The sequence below is a fragment of the Vulpes vulpes genome, chromosome 2 (genome assembly GCF_048418805.1).
Source record: "Vulpes vulpes isolate BD-2025 chromosome 2, VulVul3, whole genome shotgun sequence".
In the NCBI taxonomy this organism is placed as follows: Eukaryota; Metazoa; Chordata; class Mammalia; order Carnivora; family Canidae; genus Vulpes; species Vulpes vulpes.
Window position 1 is genome coordinate 21,441,874 of NC_132781.1, and position 16,328 is coordinate 21,458,201.

Genomic DNA, 16,328 nt, shown 5'->3' on the forward strand with positions numbered 1-16,328 from the left:
ACAATTAATATCTGCATGTTTCCATTCATATCAAGACAGTCTGATAGAGAAATTTTTATCCATATTCATGAATTGTATTTAGATATTATGTCTCTTTAGTCTCCTTAAATCTGAAACACTTCCTTGGTTTGTCTTTGTATTTGTTGATTTTTGACATTTTTAAAGAGAAGTCATAACGTAGTATATTCCTTAGTATTTGTTGGTCTAAATTCCCTCATAATTTGATTTGGGTGATGCATGTTGACAGGAATACTACATAAGTGATGTGTCCTTTCAGTGTGTCACTTAGGGAGATACATGTCCATTGGTCCCATTATTTTTTTTTCCCTTTTTTTTTTTAAATTAACTTTTATTGGTGTTCAATTTACCAACATACAGAAAAACACCCAGTGCTCATCCCGTCAAGTGTCCACCTCAGTGCCCGTCACCCATTCCCCTCCAACACCCGCCCTCCTCCCCCTCCACCACCCCTAGTTCATTTCCCCGAGTTAGGAGTCTTTATGTTCTGTCTCCCTTCCTGATATTTCCCAACATTTCTTTTCCCTTCCTTTATATTCCCTTTCACTATTATTGGTCCCATTATTAATGCTAACTTTGATCTCATGGTTAAGGTTTTGTTCTCAAGTTTCTTCAGAGTAAAGTTAGCATTTTTTCCCTTTGAAATAAATAACTGATGAACAAATATTTTAAAAGTGTGCAAATATCCTGCCCCCCAACAAACTTTCACCTATTAGTTGTAGCATCCATTGATGATATTTACTTGAATGTAAGTTTTATTATGAGGGTTGTAAATGGTGATTTTGAAACTCAGTTTTCCTTCTACATTAATTGGTTGACATTCTACTACCATAGGTAACTTTCTCATCTTTCTTTTTCATTTCTTTAATTAGTCTCAATATGGACTCGTGGGTTCTTTTTTTTTTTATGGGTTAAAATCCATCACTACCATTATTTGTTTTGCTATTCAAGTTGTCCCATGTGGGGCCAGTGAGAATCCCTTCAAAGAGGCACAAGATCCCTTTTAATATTTACAAACAATGAGTCATTGGTAACGGTTCCAAACTGAACACAGGAAGTGATACTTAGCACATACTTTGAGACATCCAGATTCTATTCCCTAATGAGTATTTGTGATTCACACATAGGGTCTGTCTTCCTCATAGCCCACAAGTAACTCATAAAAATGAACTTTTCTCTATTCCCTACTATAATTATACCTCTCTTTTGACATCAAAAGAGACTTTGATATCATGTGAATAATTTGTCCAAACAACATCATGGTGGGATATACAGATCATAGGAAAACATCAATGATTGAACCCATGTGATGGGCCCTTTTGATAAAGAAAATAGAAAAGACAATTCTGAGAAAGGCCAAATTGGAAATCTTAACACACCAGGAAAAGGAAATCTTATTTTTCTTTATTTAAAAATAATTAACTAGAAAAACACAGTGATCTAATTTAATGACTAATATTTCTTTAGGAAAAAGAAAAAACAACAAGTAGGAAATGGCCCAGGATAAGGACATAATAGCCTCAACAGAGTATAAAAGAGGACAAGCCATAGAGGGATTTTCAAATTCACTAAGCTCACTCTCTTACTAGTATCAGAACCTCCATCCTCTGACACCATGGTCAACTCCTGTTGTGGCTCCGTCTGCTCTGACCAGGGCTGTGGCCAGGAGACCTGCTGCCGCCCCACCTGCTGCCAGACCACCTGCTGCAGGACCACCTGCTGCCGCCCCAGCTGCTGTGTGTCCAGCTGCTGCCGCCCCTCCTGCTCTAGTTCCAGCTGCTGTGGCTCCAGCTGCTGCAGGCCCAGCTGCTGCATCTCTAGCTGCTGCCGCCCCACCTGTTGCCAGACCACCTGCTGCCGCCCCAGCTGCTGTGTGTCCAGCTGCTGCCGCCCCTCATGCTCCAGTTCCAGCTGCTGTGGCTCCAGCTGCTGCAGGCCCAGCTGCTGCATCTCTAGCTGCTGCCGTCCCTCCTGCTGCCAGACCACCTGCTGCAGGACCACCTGCTGCCGCCCCAGCTGCTGTGTGTCCAGCTGCTGCCGCCCCTCCTGCTCCAGTTCCAGCTGCTGTGGCTCCAGCTGCTGCAGGCCCAGCTGCTGCATCTCTAGCTGCTGCCGCCCCTCCTGCTCCAGTTCCAGCTGCTGTGGCTCCAGCTGCTGCAGGCCCAGCTGCTGCATCTCTAGCTGCTGCCGCCCCTCCTGCTGTGGCTCCAGCTCCTGTGGCTCTAGCTGCTGCCGCCCCTCCTGCTGCCCTTCCTGCTGCCTGCGCCCAGTCTGTGGCCGGGTCTCCTGCCACAGTACCTGCTATCGCCCCACCTGTGTCATCTCCACCTGCCCCCGCCCCATGTGCTGTGCCTCCTCTTGCTGCTGAGCCCCCTGCCCTGTGACCACCACCTCTGTTTACCTCTGCCTCACAGATGTAGACCATTCTTTTGTGCTATTAGGACACATGGAGCAGAAAAGATGTTCCTCAACTGAATTGAGCCCTGATTCCATTGAGGAACCAGTCATGCTGTCAAACAAGATGGATATGGTCCACAGCACTTATCCAGTAACAGATTTTACCCTTCAACCTGACAATTGGTGAACTCATTCTCCCAACTTCCCTTTCCTAGGCCTTTCCTGTAACCTGATATATTTTTGTACCAAAATAAAGTTACACTTCCTTGCATTAACAATTCAGTGTGATTGTTGCTCCCTTAAGATTTTGTCTTCAGCTTGTAGGCAAGTATATTTAACTTACACCTGCAGGATATACACGTCACTTCTCAATAAAAGTCAGGTTCTATTATTCACTGCCTGATTCTTTCCTACATGCCTTCTTATTTCATGGTTAAATCACCTAACACTATGAACCTGTTCTTGGAAAAGAAACAAAAAAAGTGAAAACTAGAAGTTTGGAAGACTGTAGGTATATAAAGAACACAATATATGTTTCATGCATCACACCAGCCACTGTATCTATGCAATGTATTGTTCAGCACAGTCTGCAAGTTTGTATTCAGACTTGTACTCAATGTAGCAAATCAAATGTGCACTGATTCTGACTCTATTTGCAATAGGACCTCAGTCATGTCTCATTTTTTTTCTTTTGATAGAGAAATTTCAGATCCTCATGCATTCAAGGGACAGGCAAGTAGCCTGGATAAGTAAAGCATGCCCTTGATAAGATGATGCATTTGGTGGAAACTGGTGCAAACTGCAGACTGCATGACCAGATAAGAGAGGATTCCTAAGTTTCTATCAATTGCTTCAATGGGGAAATGGGGACCCAGTGTTTTCACTGTAAAGTGGGTCTTCTTTCATTGACTCCCCCAAACGCCAATTTCTTCAAACATTCATCCAAATAATATTTACTGAACATTTACTAAATGGGAGGGACTGTTAAAGGTACTGAAGAAATGGTAGAGACCAACACAGAGAAAGTTCTCTACAGTAATGGAGCAGATATTCTAGTAGAGTTGAAGTATTTACTTTTAAGTATTTTTCTATACATTTGTCCACTCAGGTTTCTACACAGTATTTTTTTCTCTGTGCTTTAACTTATGTAAGACTGAGCTTTGAAGCCCTTCTTTAGATTAAAGTATCTATGATATAAATAGGGACATGGTTCCCAGAAGTTCAGTTTTACTAATGATGTACCCCACCCTTCAACCCTAGAGCTACACTAAAGTTGCTGAGTTAGGAAAGGGAGGTAGAGGGACAACACTTGGGGTAAAAACTAACAGAAGCCTGGGCTCCTACACTACAACTCCTAAAACTAGTAAGCAAATTTGACAAGGACTTGAGATTTATATCAATATAAATTAATTTTATTTATTAATTATATTTTCTATACTATCAAAAATTATGTAATTAAATAAAAGCAGTGCAGTTTTCAAAAGCACCAAAAACAGAAGATGCTGAAGAAAAAAGTAACAAAAACATGAAAGAGTTCTGCCCCTACAGCTGCAAAACTTTACAGAGAAATTAGAGAAGGTCTAGATAAATGGAGATATATGCTATGTCTCTTGATTGGAAGGAGGTTTAATGTGGTTAAAATGTCAGTTCCCCTGCAGTCTATCTAAAAATTCAATGCACCCCAATAAAAAATCTCAGAATACTTTTTTAGTAGATGCTTAGCAGCAAAGAACCCAGAATTGCTAGAACAATCTTAAAAAATGAAACAAAGAAAGATATAAAAGGGCTCTGCAGGAAAAAGTGACATAGAAAATAGGTAGAGAGTATATGTAATATATATCCCAAAGGGAAAAACTAATCAATGAAACATACTAAGAACCATAATTAAAATAAAGGGACAGTTATAAACACCTGGAAAAATCAGCCCATGGTGGTCCATCAAAAGATGAATGGATAAAGAAGATGTGGTTTATGTATACAATGGAATATTACTCAGCCATTAGAAACGACAAATACCCACCATTTGCTTCGATGTGGGTGGAACTGGAGGGTATTATGCTGAGTGAAATAAGTCAATCAGAGAAGGACAAACATTATATGGTCTCATTCATTTGGGGGATATAAAAAATAGTGAAAGGGAATAAAGGGGAAAGGTGAAAAAATAAGTGGGAAATATCAGAAAGGGAGACAGAACATGAGAGACTCCTAACTCTGGGAAACGAACTAGGGGTGGTGGAATGGGAGGTGGATGGGGGGTGGGGGTGACTGGTGGCGGGTACTGAGGTGGGCACTTGACGGGATGAGCATTGGGTGTTATTCTGTATGTTGACAAATTGAACACCAATAAAATATAAATTTATTAAAAAAACAAATAAAAACTGAGAAATAATAACATGTATAATATATAATATTATATTACATTATATCATGATAATATAAAACAACTGAATTTTAAAGAAAAAGAAAAAATCATTTGAATATCTAGGCAAAATATTCATGTTAGTTAGAGGGAAAGGAAACAGGACACTGTTCACACTTTTTGATGGTGACACTTCATGTCAGAAAAAAATAAAGTAACATTCTTAACATTCAAGGAAAGAAAATGTGATTCCAGAATTTTATATCCAGCCAAACAAAACTCCATGCAACAAATAAATTACTGTGAAAATGAGAGACCTTAGGGAATATTCTCCTTGTGGGCTATCCTAAAGGTTTTATTAGTGAATGAGCTTCAAACAACCAAGATGACTAAAGATATTGGAGGGACATCTACATAAGGACTAGCAAAGGAGATATATAAATATATTATGGGCTGAATATACATAAGAAATACATTATTATTATCTGTAGAACTAAGAATGAATGATGAACAGGCAAGAGGCAGTACGGTATGTGATGACTACACATTGACCACGTAGATATAGTACAATTTCCAAAAAACAGAGGAAAAGGAAAGAGAATAAAGTAGAAAAATTTTGCTAATTGCCTACAAGTATTAAAAGATCTGATGTTGAAGCAGTGAGGAATGAAGAAGTAACTAAGGAATTTCAATATTCCATAAAATAGGGAATCAAGTGACAGTTGCCAGAAAATCAGTCTCGTGAAGTATCATATATGAATGTTTATTTAAAGGTAGCTGTTAGTATAAAATATAAACCTTCCTAAATATCAAAGATGTACCGAGAAAGAGAGAATAAAGCAATGAAGGATTATACATAAAGACAGAAAAATAGAGGTAAAGATGTAGGTATTTAACATATATATTTCATATGCATAACTCACTATATGTTGTATGTCAGTCTTCATTATATATTATTCATCACTATTCACTATGAGATATATATATGTATATATCTCATATATATGTATAAAATATACATATATATATACGCCAAACTACATATATAGGGATGCCTGGGTGGCTTAGCGGTTGAGTGTCTGCCTTTGGCTCAGGGCATGATCCTGGGATCTGGGATTGAGTCCTACATTGGGCTCCCTGCAAGGAGCCTGTTTCTCTCTCTGCCTATGTCTCTGCCTCTCTCTGTGTGTGTCTCTAATGAATAAATAAATAAATCTTTAAAAAAAAACCAAACTACATATATAATTAAAACTACATACCTAAAGCCAAACATATTGATCAATTGATCATATCAGTACATGTAATAGGCTCAACCCACCTATAAAAAGAAAAGTATTTTCAGATTGGCTAAAATATAAAAACCCCAACACTGCTGTATACAATAGATACTATAAAACAACATGTTCCAGAAGCTTAAAAGTAAAAGAATAAAGACAGAAAGGGAGACAGAACATGAAAGACTCCTAACTCTGGGAAACGAACTAGGGGTGGTGGAAGGGGAGGTGGGCGGGGGGTGGGGGTGACTGGGTGATGGGCACTGAGGTGGGCACTTGACAGGATGAGCACTGGGTGTTATTCTATATGTTGGCAAATTGAACACCAATAAAAAATAAATTTATAAAAAAAGAATAAAGACATATCATAGAAAATGTAAATAAAAGAAAACAGAAGTCACAATTTTTACACCAAACAGATTAGATTTATGCTGAAAAGCATTACAGGACACAAAGTGGTACACTTTATTATGGTAAAGGCTACAGTGAAAATACAGCTACAAAGCTAAACTTCAGAAACAGAAGGTAATGCAAGAATAAAAATACACAAGCCAAAATCAAAGACTAACACATTGTACTTACAGAACCAGTGAAAAAAATTAATAATAATATGAAATAACTACACATAAGGTAGATCTTATAGATATGCATCAAATTCACAATCCCCAAGATAAAAAATATACTTCTTGTTTTCAAGTGCACGATATTATTTTAATAGTGAAAGTCTGAAAACAACCCAAATGTCCATCAATAGGGGGCTGACTAAATAAAGCATATTATGGCAACAGAATAGGACATTTTGTGGCTGAAAATGAAATGAAGAATATCTGAACTATACTACTGTGAAATAACATAACTCTGGGATAAATTGTTAAGTGAAGCAAAGCAAGTTGGAGCAAATTATATCTAGTGTAAAATCATTATCTAAGAAACAAAGGAGACACACTATGCAAATGCAAACACACTTATATTTTAAAAAGCAATGAAAGGGAAAACCTTAGATATAAAAATGATTCTCTGTGGGGGACAGAAGGAATAGAAATAGCAAGACTTCCTTAAATATGCCTCACTTTGTAGAATTTACATTGGAACCATAAATAATTTGCATAATTGTGAAACAACATTTAAATTTAAAAGGTGATTCCCAGAAATTATTTTTTTAAAAAGCCCCTGGTGATGTGCTCTATCCCATGCATGATGAAAATACTGTAAGTTTCAAATGTTTACTTCAGGTGTCTCCATCCAGCTGGAGACAATCACATTCAGGTCGCAGTAGATGTGCAGAGTTTGAGTGTTTCACAATGTGATATCAAACCTAACGGAGTAGAGATGAGGCTTTAAAAAAAGAAGAAGAAATGTCAAGGAAAACATAAGGGAGGAGGGAGCCATCTGGGCTGGAACTTAAAGAGAGAATAAAGAATTGCTGAGTTGATGTGGGAGGATGAACTTTCTAAGGAGATGTAACAGTACAATCAAAGGTATGCACTTCATAGGATTTAGCAACCGAATACACCTCTATGTGAACTGTTCAAGAATAGTAAGTACCTCATGTGCTTTTTGAGGGAAAAAATCAACACAGTAATTACAAAGCATTCAGCAGACTATTTGGCACATGGCAAGCACTCACAAACTCAAAACAGGTATTACAGAGGTGAGAACCTCTGCAATACCTCGCTTTTCATTGTAAGTACATGAATCTTAAATACATAATGCTTATTTTGGACACCAATTCTTTGATGCTTTGCATATTTTCCAGAACCTTGCCTTTCAATATACTATATTTAAGTGTCTATACAAACAGCAAGACTTATCTGTTTACATCTTCTTAAGCAGAATGACTTGAATTTGAATTATTGAAAGAGCACAAGAAACAGATGCTTTAAATAAAACCTTCCATGTAATGCAGAATCAATTACATATGTTGGCCAACCAAAACAAAGGTCAAACCCATTCATCTTTAGCATACTATATGTGGAGAAGGTTCCTGAAGGAAAAAATCATTTCTGAAAATGGTTCTTTCATTGAAAAGGAATGAGTCAAAGCTATATCTTGAGGTACAGTCATTACAATGAGTTTGGAATGCCTTTTGTGCCCCCTAACTCTGCAATCATCCAGGAAACACAGTCCAGTCCTCCCCATCCATTGTACACAAGTAACCCCAGTGATGAATCCTTCTATTTCCTTATCAGCACTTCACCTGACAGTAGCATGCATTTTCCTACTTTGACAAGAAAAGAGAGAGTTGGCACTGAGATAGCCATCCTAAAAATACGATTATGGAAAAAAAAGAATGAAATCCATTATCATATTTCAAGGATGGTTATCACAATGTCAAACTCTCTCTCTTTTTTTGTCAAAGTAGAAAAATGCATGCTACTGTCAGGTGGAGTGCTGATAAGGAAATAGGAGGGGTGCCTTGGTGGCTCAGTCAGTTATGCATCTGCCTTTGGCTCAGGTCATGATCCCAGGGTCCTAGGATTGAGTCCCACATCGGGCTCCTTGCTCAGCAGGGAGCCTGCTTCTCCCTCTCCCTCTGCCACTCCCCCTGCTTTCTCTCTCTCTCTCTCCCTGTCAAATAAATAAATATAATACTTTTTTTTTTTTACAAAAAAGGAAATAGGAGGAAAGACTCATCACTGGGTGAAATACGTGATGGGGATTAAGGAATGCACTGCCTTGATGAGTACTGGGTGATGTATGGAATTGTTGAATTGCTACATTGTACACCTGAACTAATATGATACTGTATATTAACTATAATGGAATTAAAATAAAATAAAATATGATCATGGAGTAGTACACAAAAGTGGGACACATGGAAAAACCCAGTAACTGAATATCATGTGACAGCTCCAACTTAGAAGATACATTAGAGAAAAATTCGAAAGTGGTTCAATGAATCATAACACTGCAGAAAAGGGTAAATTATGCTTTACTTAGATATTGGCATATTTAACCTGATAAACACGATTATTAGTAATACTAATTGTTTCCTGGTAGGAAAAACATCAAGAGTGTTGCTCATGGTAACATCAGCTATTCAGCAGAGTATAAAAGGGGACAGAGGTAAGGAAACATTCAAAGTCAAGAAACCATCCTAGTGGAAACCCACTCAAATCCACCTGTGGAACCCAACTCCTTTCACTGACACCATGGTCAACTCCTGTTGTGGCTCAGTCTGCTCTGACCAGAGCTGTGGCCAAGAGACCTGCTGCCGCCCCACCTGCTGTGGTTCCAGTGGCTGTGGCTCCAGCTGCTGCAGGCCCAGCTGCTGCATCTCTAGCTGCTGCCGCCCCACATGCTGCCAGACCACCTGCTGCAGGACCACCTGCTGCCGTCCCAGCTGCTGTGTGTCCAGCTGCTGCCGCCCCTCCTGCTGTGGTTCCAGCGGCTGTGGCTCCAGCTGCTGCAGGCCCAGCTGCCGCCCCACCTGCTGCCAGACCACCTGCTGCAGGACCACCTGCTGCCGCCCCAGCTGCTGTGTGTCCAGCTGCTGCCGCCCCTCCTGCTCTAGTTCCAGCTGCTGTGGCTCCAGCTGCTGCAGGCCCAGCTGCTGCATCTCTAGCTGCTGCCGCCCCTCCTGCTCCAGTTCTAGCTGCTGTGGCTCCAGCTGCTGCAGGCCCAGCTGCTGCATCTCTAGCTGCTGCCGCCCCTCCTGCTGTGGCTCCAGCTCCTGTGGCTCTAGCTGCTGCCGCCCCTCCTGCTGCCCCTCCTGCTGCCTGCGCCCAGTCTGTGGCCGGGTCTCCTGCCACAGTACCTGCTATCGCCCCACCTGTGTCATCTCCACCTGCCCCCGCCCCATGTGCTGTGCCTCCTCTTGCTGCTGAGCCCCCTGCCCTGTGACCACCACCTCTGTTTACCTCTGTCCCACAGACGTAGACTCTTTTTGGTGCTCACCATTAGGACACATGAAGTGGGGTTAGTAATGCTCCACTGAGTTGGGTCTCACGATTTCAATGAGCCCATCACTGTCCCACTGACTCTGTAAGCATATTCTGGCCTCAGTCCAAATTCTACTTCTGGATCTTTCCCTTTCATTCAAGTACGAATTTCCTTACAATATACCAACTGTTGTATTGACTAATTCTTCCTAAATTCTCCTTAACTGTGGGGAACCAACTCATCAAGTTCAAGGAGCTAAAGTTTAATTTCAGTATTTCTACATTACCGATATTTATAGCCTCTCTCTTAATTGTCCAATGGATTCTTTTTTATAATTCTTATTCTCCAAATTGTCCTATGTTATAACTCTATGTCAAAATAAACCACCACTTTCCTGTATGAAAATTCAGTGTGACAGTACTCTTCTTTAAGATTTTCAATACAGTCTGGACAACTATATTTTACCTACACTTGGACAGACAAAATGGTTTTGTCAATTTTTCAATAGAGGGAGAGCCCACCTTAGTCATAGCTTCAGTTTCACTGGCAGTCTCTTGAGTTCTTAGATAAAACAGATATTCTTGGGAATCCACATATAAAAATCAGAAAAAATCTTTTTTGGAAAACCTGCAAACAATTAACGCTCCCTGGAGCATTTTTTCCATATTATGTATCTGTGAAAACAGCTAATAGTAGTTATAAGGAAAATAAAATTGAATGTAGCTGGGAACAACTGATGATTTGGGAAAACATAATGAAAAGCTAAGGGTCATAAAACAGAGTTTAAAGGACAGCTCTAAAAGCCAAAGGTTTCACTGGCAACATATAAATTGACTCTCATAGAGGGCAAATAGAGCTGAGGACCAAGGCTAGGACTTCATCAGGGGAGGAGCAGAGCTCCAGAGGTGATTGGTCATTCAACCTAGGTAGTTTTGCCATGCCAAGGTCTGGGCCCTAACTGGAGAGACAGGGACCCTGAGATATGAGATGGCGACATCTGAAGTGGTGCACTTGTAGATCTTGAGTCCCCTAAATTCCCTTGAACACTCTGCTTGCAGAAGTGATCCAATTTCTTTCTTGTCATATAGCGCCACCTCCATTCTTGAAGATGATGCAGAAGCTTCAGTCTTGAAAGACAAATAACACAAGCTCCCCTCACTACCTTCTCCCACCTCTCTTTGTCATAGACCAATAACTACAATTAAGTTACACAACTCACCCAGAGAATGGCTGAGCTTGTTTTTTTTAATATTTTATTTTATTTTATTTTTTATTGGAGTTCAATTTGCCAACATACAGCATAACACCCAGTGCTCATCACATCAAGTGCCCCCTGTGTGCCCGTCACCCAGTCACCCCCACCACCCACCCACCTCCCTTTCCACCACTCCTTGTTCGTTTCCCAGAGTTAGGAGTCTCTCACATTCTGTCTCCCTTTCTGATATTTCCCACTCATTTTCTCTCCTTTCCCCTTTATTCCCTTTCACTATTTTTTTTATTCCCCAAATTAATGAGACCATATAATGTTTGTCCTTCGCTGATTGGCTTATTTCACTCAGCATAATACCCTCCAGTTCCACTCACGTCGAAGCAAATGGTGGGTATTTGTCGTTTCTAATGGCTGAGTAATATTCCATTGTATACATAAACCACATTTTCTTTATTCATTCATCTTTCAGTGGACACCGAGGCTCCTTCCAAAGTTTGGCTATTGTGGACATTGCTGCTATAAACATCAGGGGTGCAGGTGTCCCGGCGTTTCACTGCATCTGTATCATTGGGGTAAATCCCCAGCAGTGCAATTGCTGGGTTGTAGGGTAGGTCTATTTTTAACACTTTGAGGAACCTCAGTTCCTCAGTTTTCCAGAGTGGCTGCACCAGTTCACATTCCCACCAACAGTGCAAGAGGATTCCCCTTTCTCCACATCCTCTCCAACATTTGTGATTTCCTGCCTTGTTAATTTTCCCCATTCTCACTGGTGTGAGGTGGTATCTCATTGTGGTTTTGATTTGTATTTCCCTGATGGCCAGTGATGTGGAGCATTTTCTCATGTGCTTGTTTGCCATGTCTATGTCTTCCTCTGTGAGATTACTGTTCATGTCTTTTGCCCATTTCATGATTGGATTGTTTGTTTCTTTGCTGTTGAGTTTAAGAAGTTCTTTATAGATCTTGGATACTAGCCTTTTATCTGATATGTCATTTGCAAATATCTTCTCCCATTCTGTAGATTGTCTTTTAGTTTTGCTGACTGTTTCTTTTGCTGTGCAGAAGCTTCTTATCTTGATGAAGTCCCAATAATTCATTTTTGCTTTTGTTTCCCTTGCCTTCATGAATGTATCTTGCAAGAAGTTGCTGTGGCCAAGTTCAAAAAGGGTGTTGTCTGTGTTCTCCTTTAGGATTTTGATAGAATCTTGTCTCACTTATAGATCTTTCATCCATTTTGAGTTTATCTTTGTGTATGGTGCAAGAGAGTGGTCTAGTTTCATTCTTCTGCATGTGGATGTCCAATTTTCCCAGCACCATTTATTGAAGAGACTGTCTTTCTTCCAGTGGATAGTCTTTCCTCCTTTGTCGAATATTAGTTGACCATAAAGTTGAGGGTCCACTTCTGGATTCTCTATTCTGTTCCATTGATGTATGTGTCTGTTTTTGTGCCAGTACCACGCTGTCTTGATGACCACAGCTTTGTAGTACAACCTGAGATCTGGCATTGTGATGCTCCAAGCTATGGTTTTCTTTTTTAAAATTCCCCTGGCTATTCGGGGTCTTTTCTGATTCCACACAAATCTTAAAATAATTTGTTCCAACTCTCTGAAGAAAGTCCATGGTATTTTGAGAGGGATTGCATTAAATGTGTAAATTGCCCTGGGTAGCATTGACATTTTCACAATATTAGTTCTTCCAATCCATGAGCATGGAATATTTTTCCATCTCTTTGTGTCTTCCTCAATTTCTTTCAGAAGTGTTCTGTAGTTTTTAGGGTAGAGATCCTTTACCTCTTTGGTTAGGTTTATTCCTAGCTATCTTATGCTTTTGGGTGCAATTGTAAATGGGATTGACTCCTTAATTTCTCTTTCTTCTCAGTTTTATTGTTAGTGTATAGAAATGCCACTGAAATCTGGGCATTGATTTTGTATCCTGCCACACTGCCAAATTGCTGTATGAGTTCTAGCAATCTTGGGGTGGAGTCTTTTGGGTTTTCTATATAGAGTATCATGTCATCTGCAAAGAGGAAGAGTTTGACTTCTTCTTTGCCAATTTGAATGCCTTTTATTTCTTTTTGTTGCCTGATTGCTGAGCTAGGACTTCTAGTACTATATTGATTAGCAATGGTGAGAGTGGACATCCCTGTTGTGTTCCTGATCTTAGGGAAAAGGCTCCTAGTGTTTCCCCACTGAGAATGATATTTGCTGTGGGCTTTTCGTAGATGGCTTTTAAGATGTTGAGGAATGTTCTTTCTATCCCGACACTCTGAAGAGTTTTAATCAGGAATGGATGCTGTATTTTGTCAAATGCTTTCTCTGCATCTGTTGAGAGGATTATATGGATCTTGTTTTTTCTCTTGCTGATATGATGAATCACATTGATTGTTTTACAAGTGTTGAAGTAGCCTTGCATCCCGGGGATAAATCCCACTTGGTCATGGTGAATAATCTTTTTTTTTAAATAATCTTCTTAATGTATTGTTGGATCCTATTGGCTAGTATCTTCTTGAGAATGTTTGCCTCCGTGTTCATCAGGGATATTGGTCTATAATTCTCCTTTTTTGGTGGGGACTTTGTCTGGTTTTGGAATTAAGGTGATGCTGGACTCATAGAATGAGTTTGGAAGTATTCCATCTCTTTCTATCTTTCCGAACAGCTTTAGTAGAATAGGTATGGTTTCTTTTATAAACGTTTGATAGAATTCCCCTGGGAATCCATCTGGCCCTGAACTGAGCTCAATGGGAGACTATATCCCAAAGGATCTGTAGGACCCAAAGACTGCTTCATAGATTGTGGTGTGCTTTCCATCAAGAGGCTCATACTGTCCAGTTGTTTCTCCTTTTTTGATGTTATCAGCTATTGATGATCATTGCCTAGAACCATTATTTCATTTAGGCATAGCAAAATCATGATATTGCAATTCTATTATTCCTCTGCCTGCCACTTATTAGCTGGGATAATTCCATAAGGCAAAACTTCTCCTCATCAACATTTAGTAATCCAGAGGAATAGTATATACAGGAAAAGCAAAATATATGTTTGATTCTTTCCTTTTATTTACCAGTTTGCATCCTCCAAGGGTAATGAGTTTTTTTTTTAAATTTGCATTAATATGAACTCATGGATTTCAATACACTTGATTGTGAAACAATCCATTGAAGCTCATATCCCTCCATTGATGCTCAAATAAGCAATTTCAAGTTGGCCTCCAAGTCCTTTCAACATGAATCTAGTAATCTTTGAAAATTCCTTGGTTTTTCATATAACCGGATATTGCAGACTTGTCTGTACATTTCCTTCCCCAGACTTCTAATCAACCATTTCTCCAAGGAGCTCCAGTTCCTTTCCGGAGGATACAGTATATGAGACCATGAATTGAAATATGTGGATGTTCATTACTACTAAATCACTTTCTTTTAGCTTTTTTAACATTCACAACTAGAAAATATATATTTATATGGTAAACCATGTCATGAGTTTCTACTGATTAAATCAATACCACCATCAAAGTAATGAACATCTATCACCCACATTGTAATTCCTTCCCATCCCCTGTTCCCAGGCAACTACCAATCCACTGTCACCATAAATTTGTTTTCATTTTCTAGAATTTTATGGAATACTACCATTGTGTACTCTATCTTGCCTGGATTTTCATTCAGTATAATAATATTGAAATTCATGTTGTGTGTATCACTAGTTCATGTCTCTTTTTTCAGTTTATTTTTTTTGTATTTTCCAAGTTCATATTTTACTTTAGTCCATTCCTCTGTGTCCATCTCTTTCCCATGCACGTGAGTGTGTGCTCTTTCAAAAATATGAAATGCTTCATGAATTTGCATGTCATCCTTGCACAGGAGCCACACTAATCTTCTCTGTGCTGTTCCAATTTTAGTATATGTGCTACCCAAGTGAGCACTAGTTCATTTCTTTTTATGGCTGAGAAGTTTTTCATAGTATAGAGACATGACATTTGTTTATCTACCGACCTGTTGGTGAGCATGTGGGTTGTTCTCAGACTTTTTGGATTCAAATAAAGTCTCCATGAACATTTGTGAACAAATCTTTATAGAGACGTAACGTTTTATCTTTATTTTTAAAATTTTAATTCCAGTGTAGTTAACATACAGTATTGTATCAGCATCAGGTATATAATACGTAACTCAGCAATTCCATATATTACTCAGTGCTCATCAAGATAAGTGTACTCTTAATCCCCTTCACTTATTTCACACATCCACCTACCACCTCTTCTCTGGTAACTATCTGTTCTCTATAGTTAAGTCTTTGTTTGTTTGTTTGTTTCTCTGCCTCCCTCTTTGTTCTTATGAATTTTTTTTTTATCTCAGCTAAATACTTTGGGGTGGAATGGCTAAGTCATATAGTAGATATATCTTTAACTCTTTTAAAAAAACATCAAACTGTTTTTACAAAGTGTGACATTTTATGTTCCTTCATTGTATGAAAGTTCCAATGGCTTCATATCATCACCAATATTCCATAAGGTCAGTCTTGTTAATGTCAACCACTCTAGAGTATATATGGTGTTAATCTTATTATGGTTTTAAGGGGAATTTTCCTACGGATTAATGATGTTAAACATCTTTTCATTGGTTGACTTTCCATCTACATATTTTCTCTGGTAAGGGTCTATTCAAACCTTTTGCTCATTTTTTGTCGAGTTGTTTTACTTCTTATTTCTGAGTGGTAACAGTTCTTTATATGTTCTGTATACAAATCCCTTGTGGGATATATGTTCTGTTAAGCATTTTCTCCAGTGCGTGGCTTACCTTTAATTTCCTAAACTGTATCTTTTTTAAAGTTATTATTTTAATTCCAGGTGGTTAACATAGTGTTATATTAGCTTCAGGTATACAATAGTGATTTAAAATTCCATACACCATCCTGTGCTCATCACAACAAGTGCATTCCTTAATCCTCTTCACCTATTTCATCCATCCTCTACCCTCTGGTAACCATCAGTTTGTTCTCTATAATTAAGAGTCTATTTTTTTTATTGGTTTCTCTCTCCCTCTTTTTCTTCCCTTTGCTTATTTGTTTTGCTTCTTAAATTCCAGTTATGTGTGAAATCCCATGGTATTTGTTTTTCTCTGATGATTTATTTCACTTAGCATTAAACTCTTGAGCTCCATCCATGTGTCATTGCCAATGGCAAGGTTTCATTCTTTTTT

The 16,328-nt window shown here is 39.0% G+C and overlaps 2 protein-coding genes and 1 non-coding gene across 3 annotated transcripts; 2 read left to right on the plus strand and 1 right to left on the minus strand.

Moving 5' to 3' along the window:
* The first annotated feature begins 1,583 nt into the window (after nt 1-1,583).
* On the plus strand, nt 1,584-2,693 carry LOC112918026 (uncharacterized). The gene has a single exon (XM_025996195.2). It carries the CDS (start codon nt 1,634-1,636, stop codon nt 2,384-2,386), a length of 753 nt encoding a protein of 250 aa, XP_025851980.2. The 5' UTR covers nt 1,584-1,633; the 3' UTR covers nt 2,387-2,693.
* A 6,507-nt stretch (nt 2,694-9,200) lies between these two features.
* Nucleotides 9,201-10,335, plus strand: LOC112918025 (uncharacterized). The gene has a single exon (XM_072742807.1). The coding sequence runs from the start codon at nt 9,201-9,203 to the stop codon at nt 9,873-9,875; it is 675 nt and encodes a 224-aa protein (XP_072598908.1). The 3' UTR covers nt 9,876-10,335.
* A 4,613-nt stretch (nt 10,336-14,948) lies between these two features.
* LOC112918190 (U6 spliceosomal RNA) lies at nt 14,949-15,055 on the minus strand. Its single transcript, XR_003234623.1, has one exon. It is a non-coding gene; the product is annotated as a U6 spliceosomal RNA (small nuclear RNA).
* Between the last annotated feature and the right edge of the window lie 1,273 nt (nt 15,056-16,328).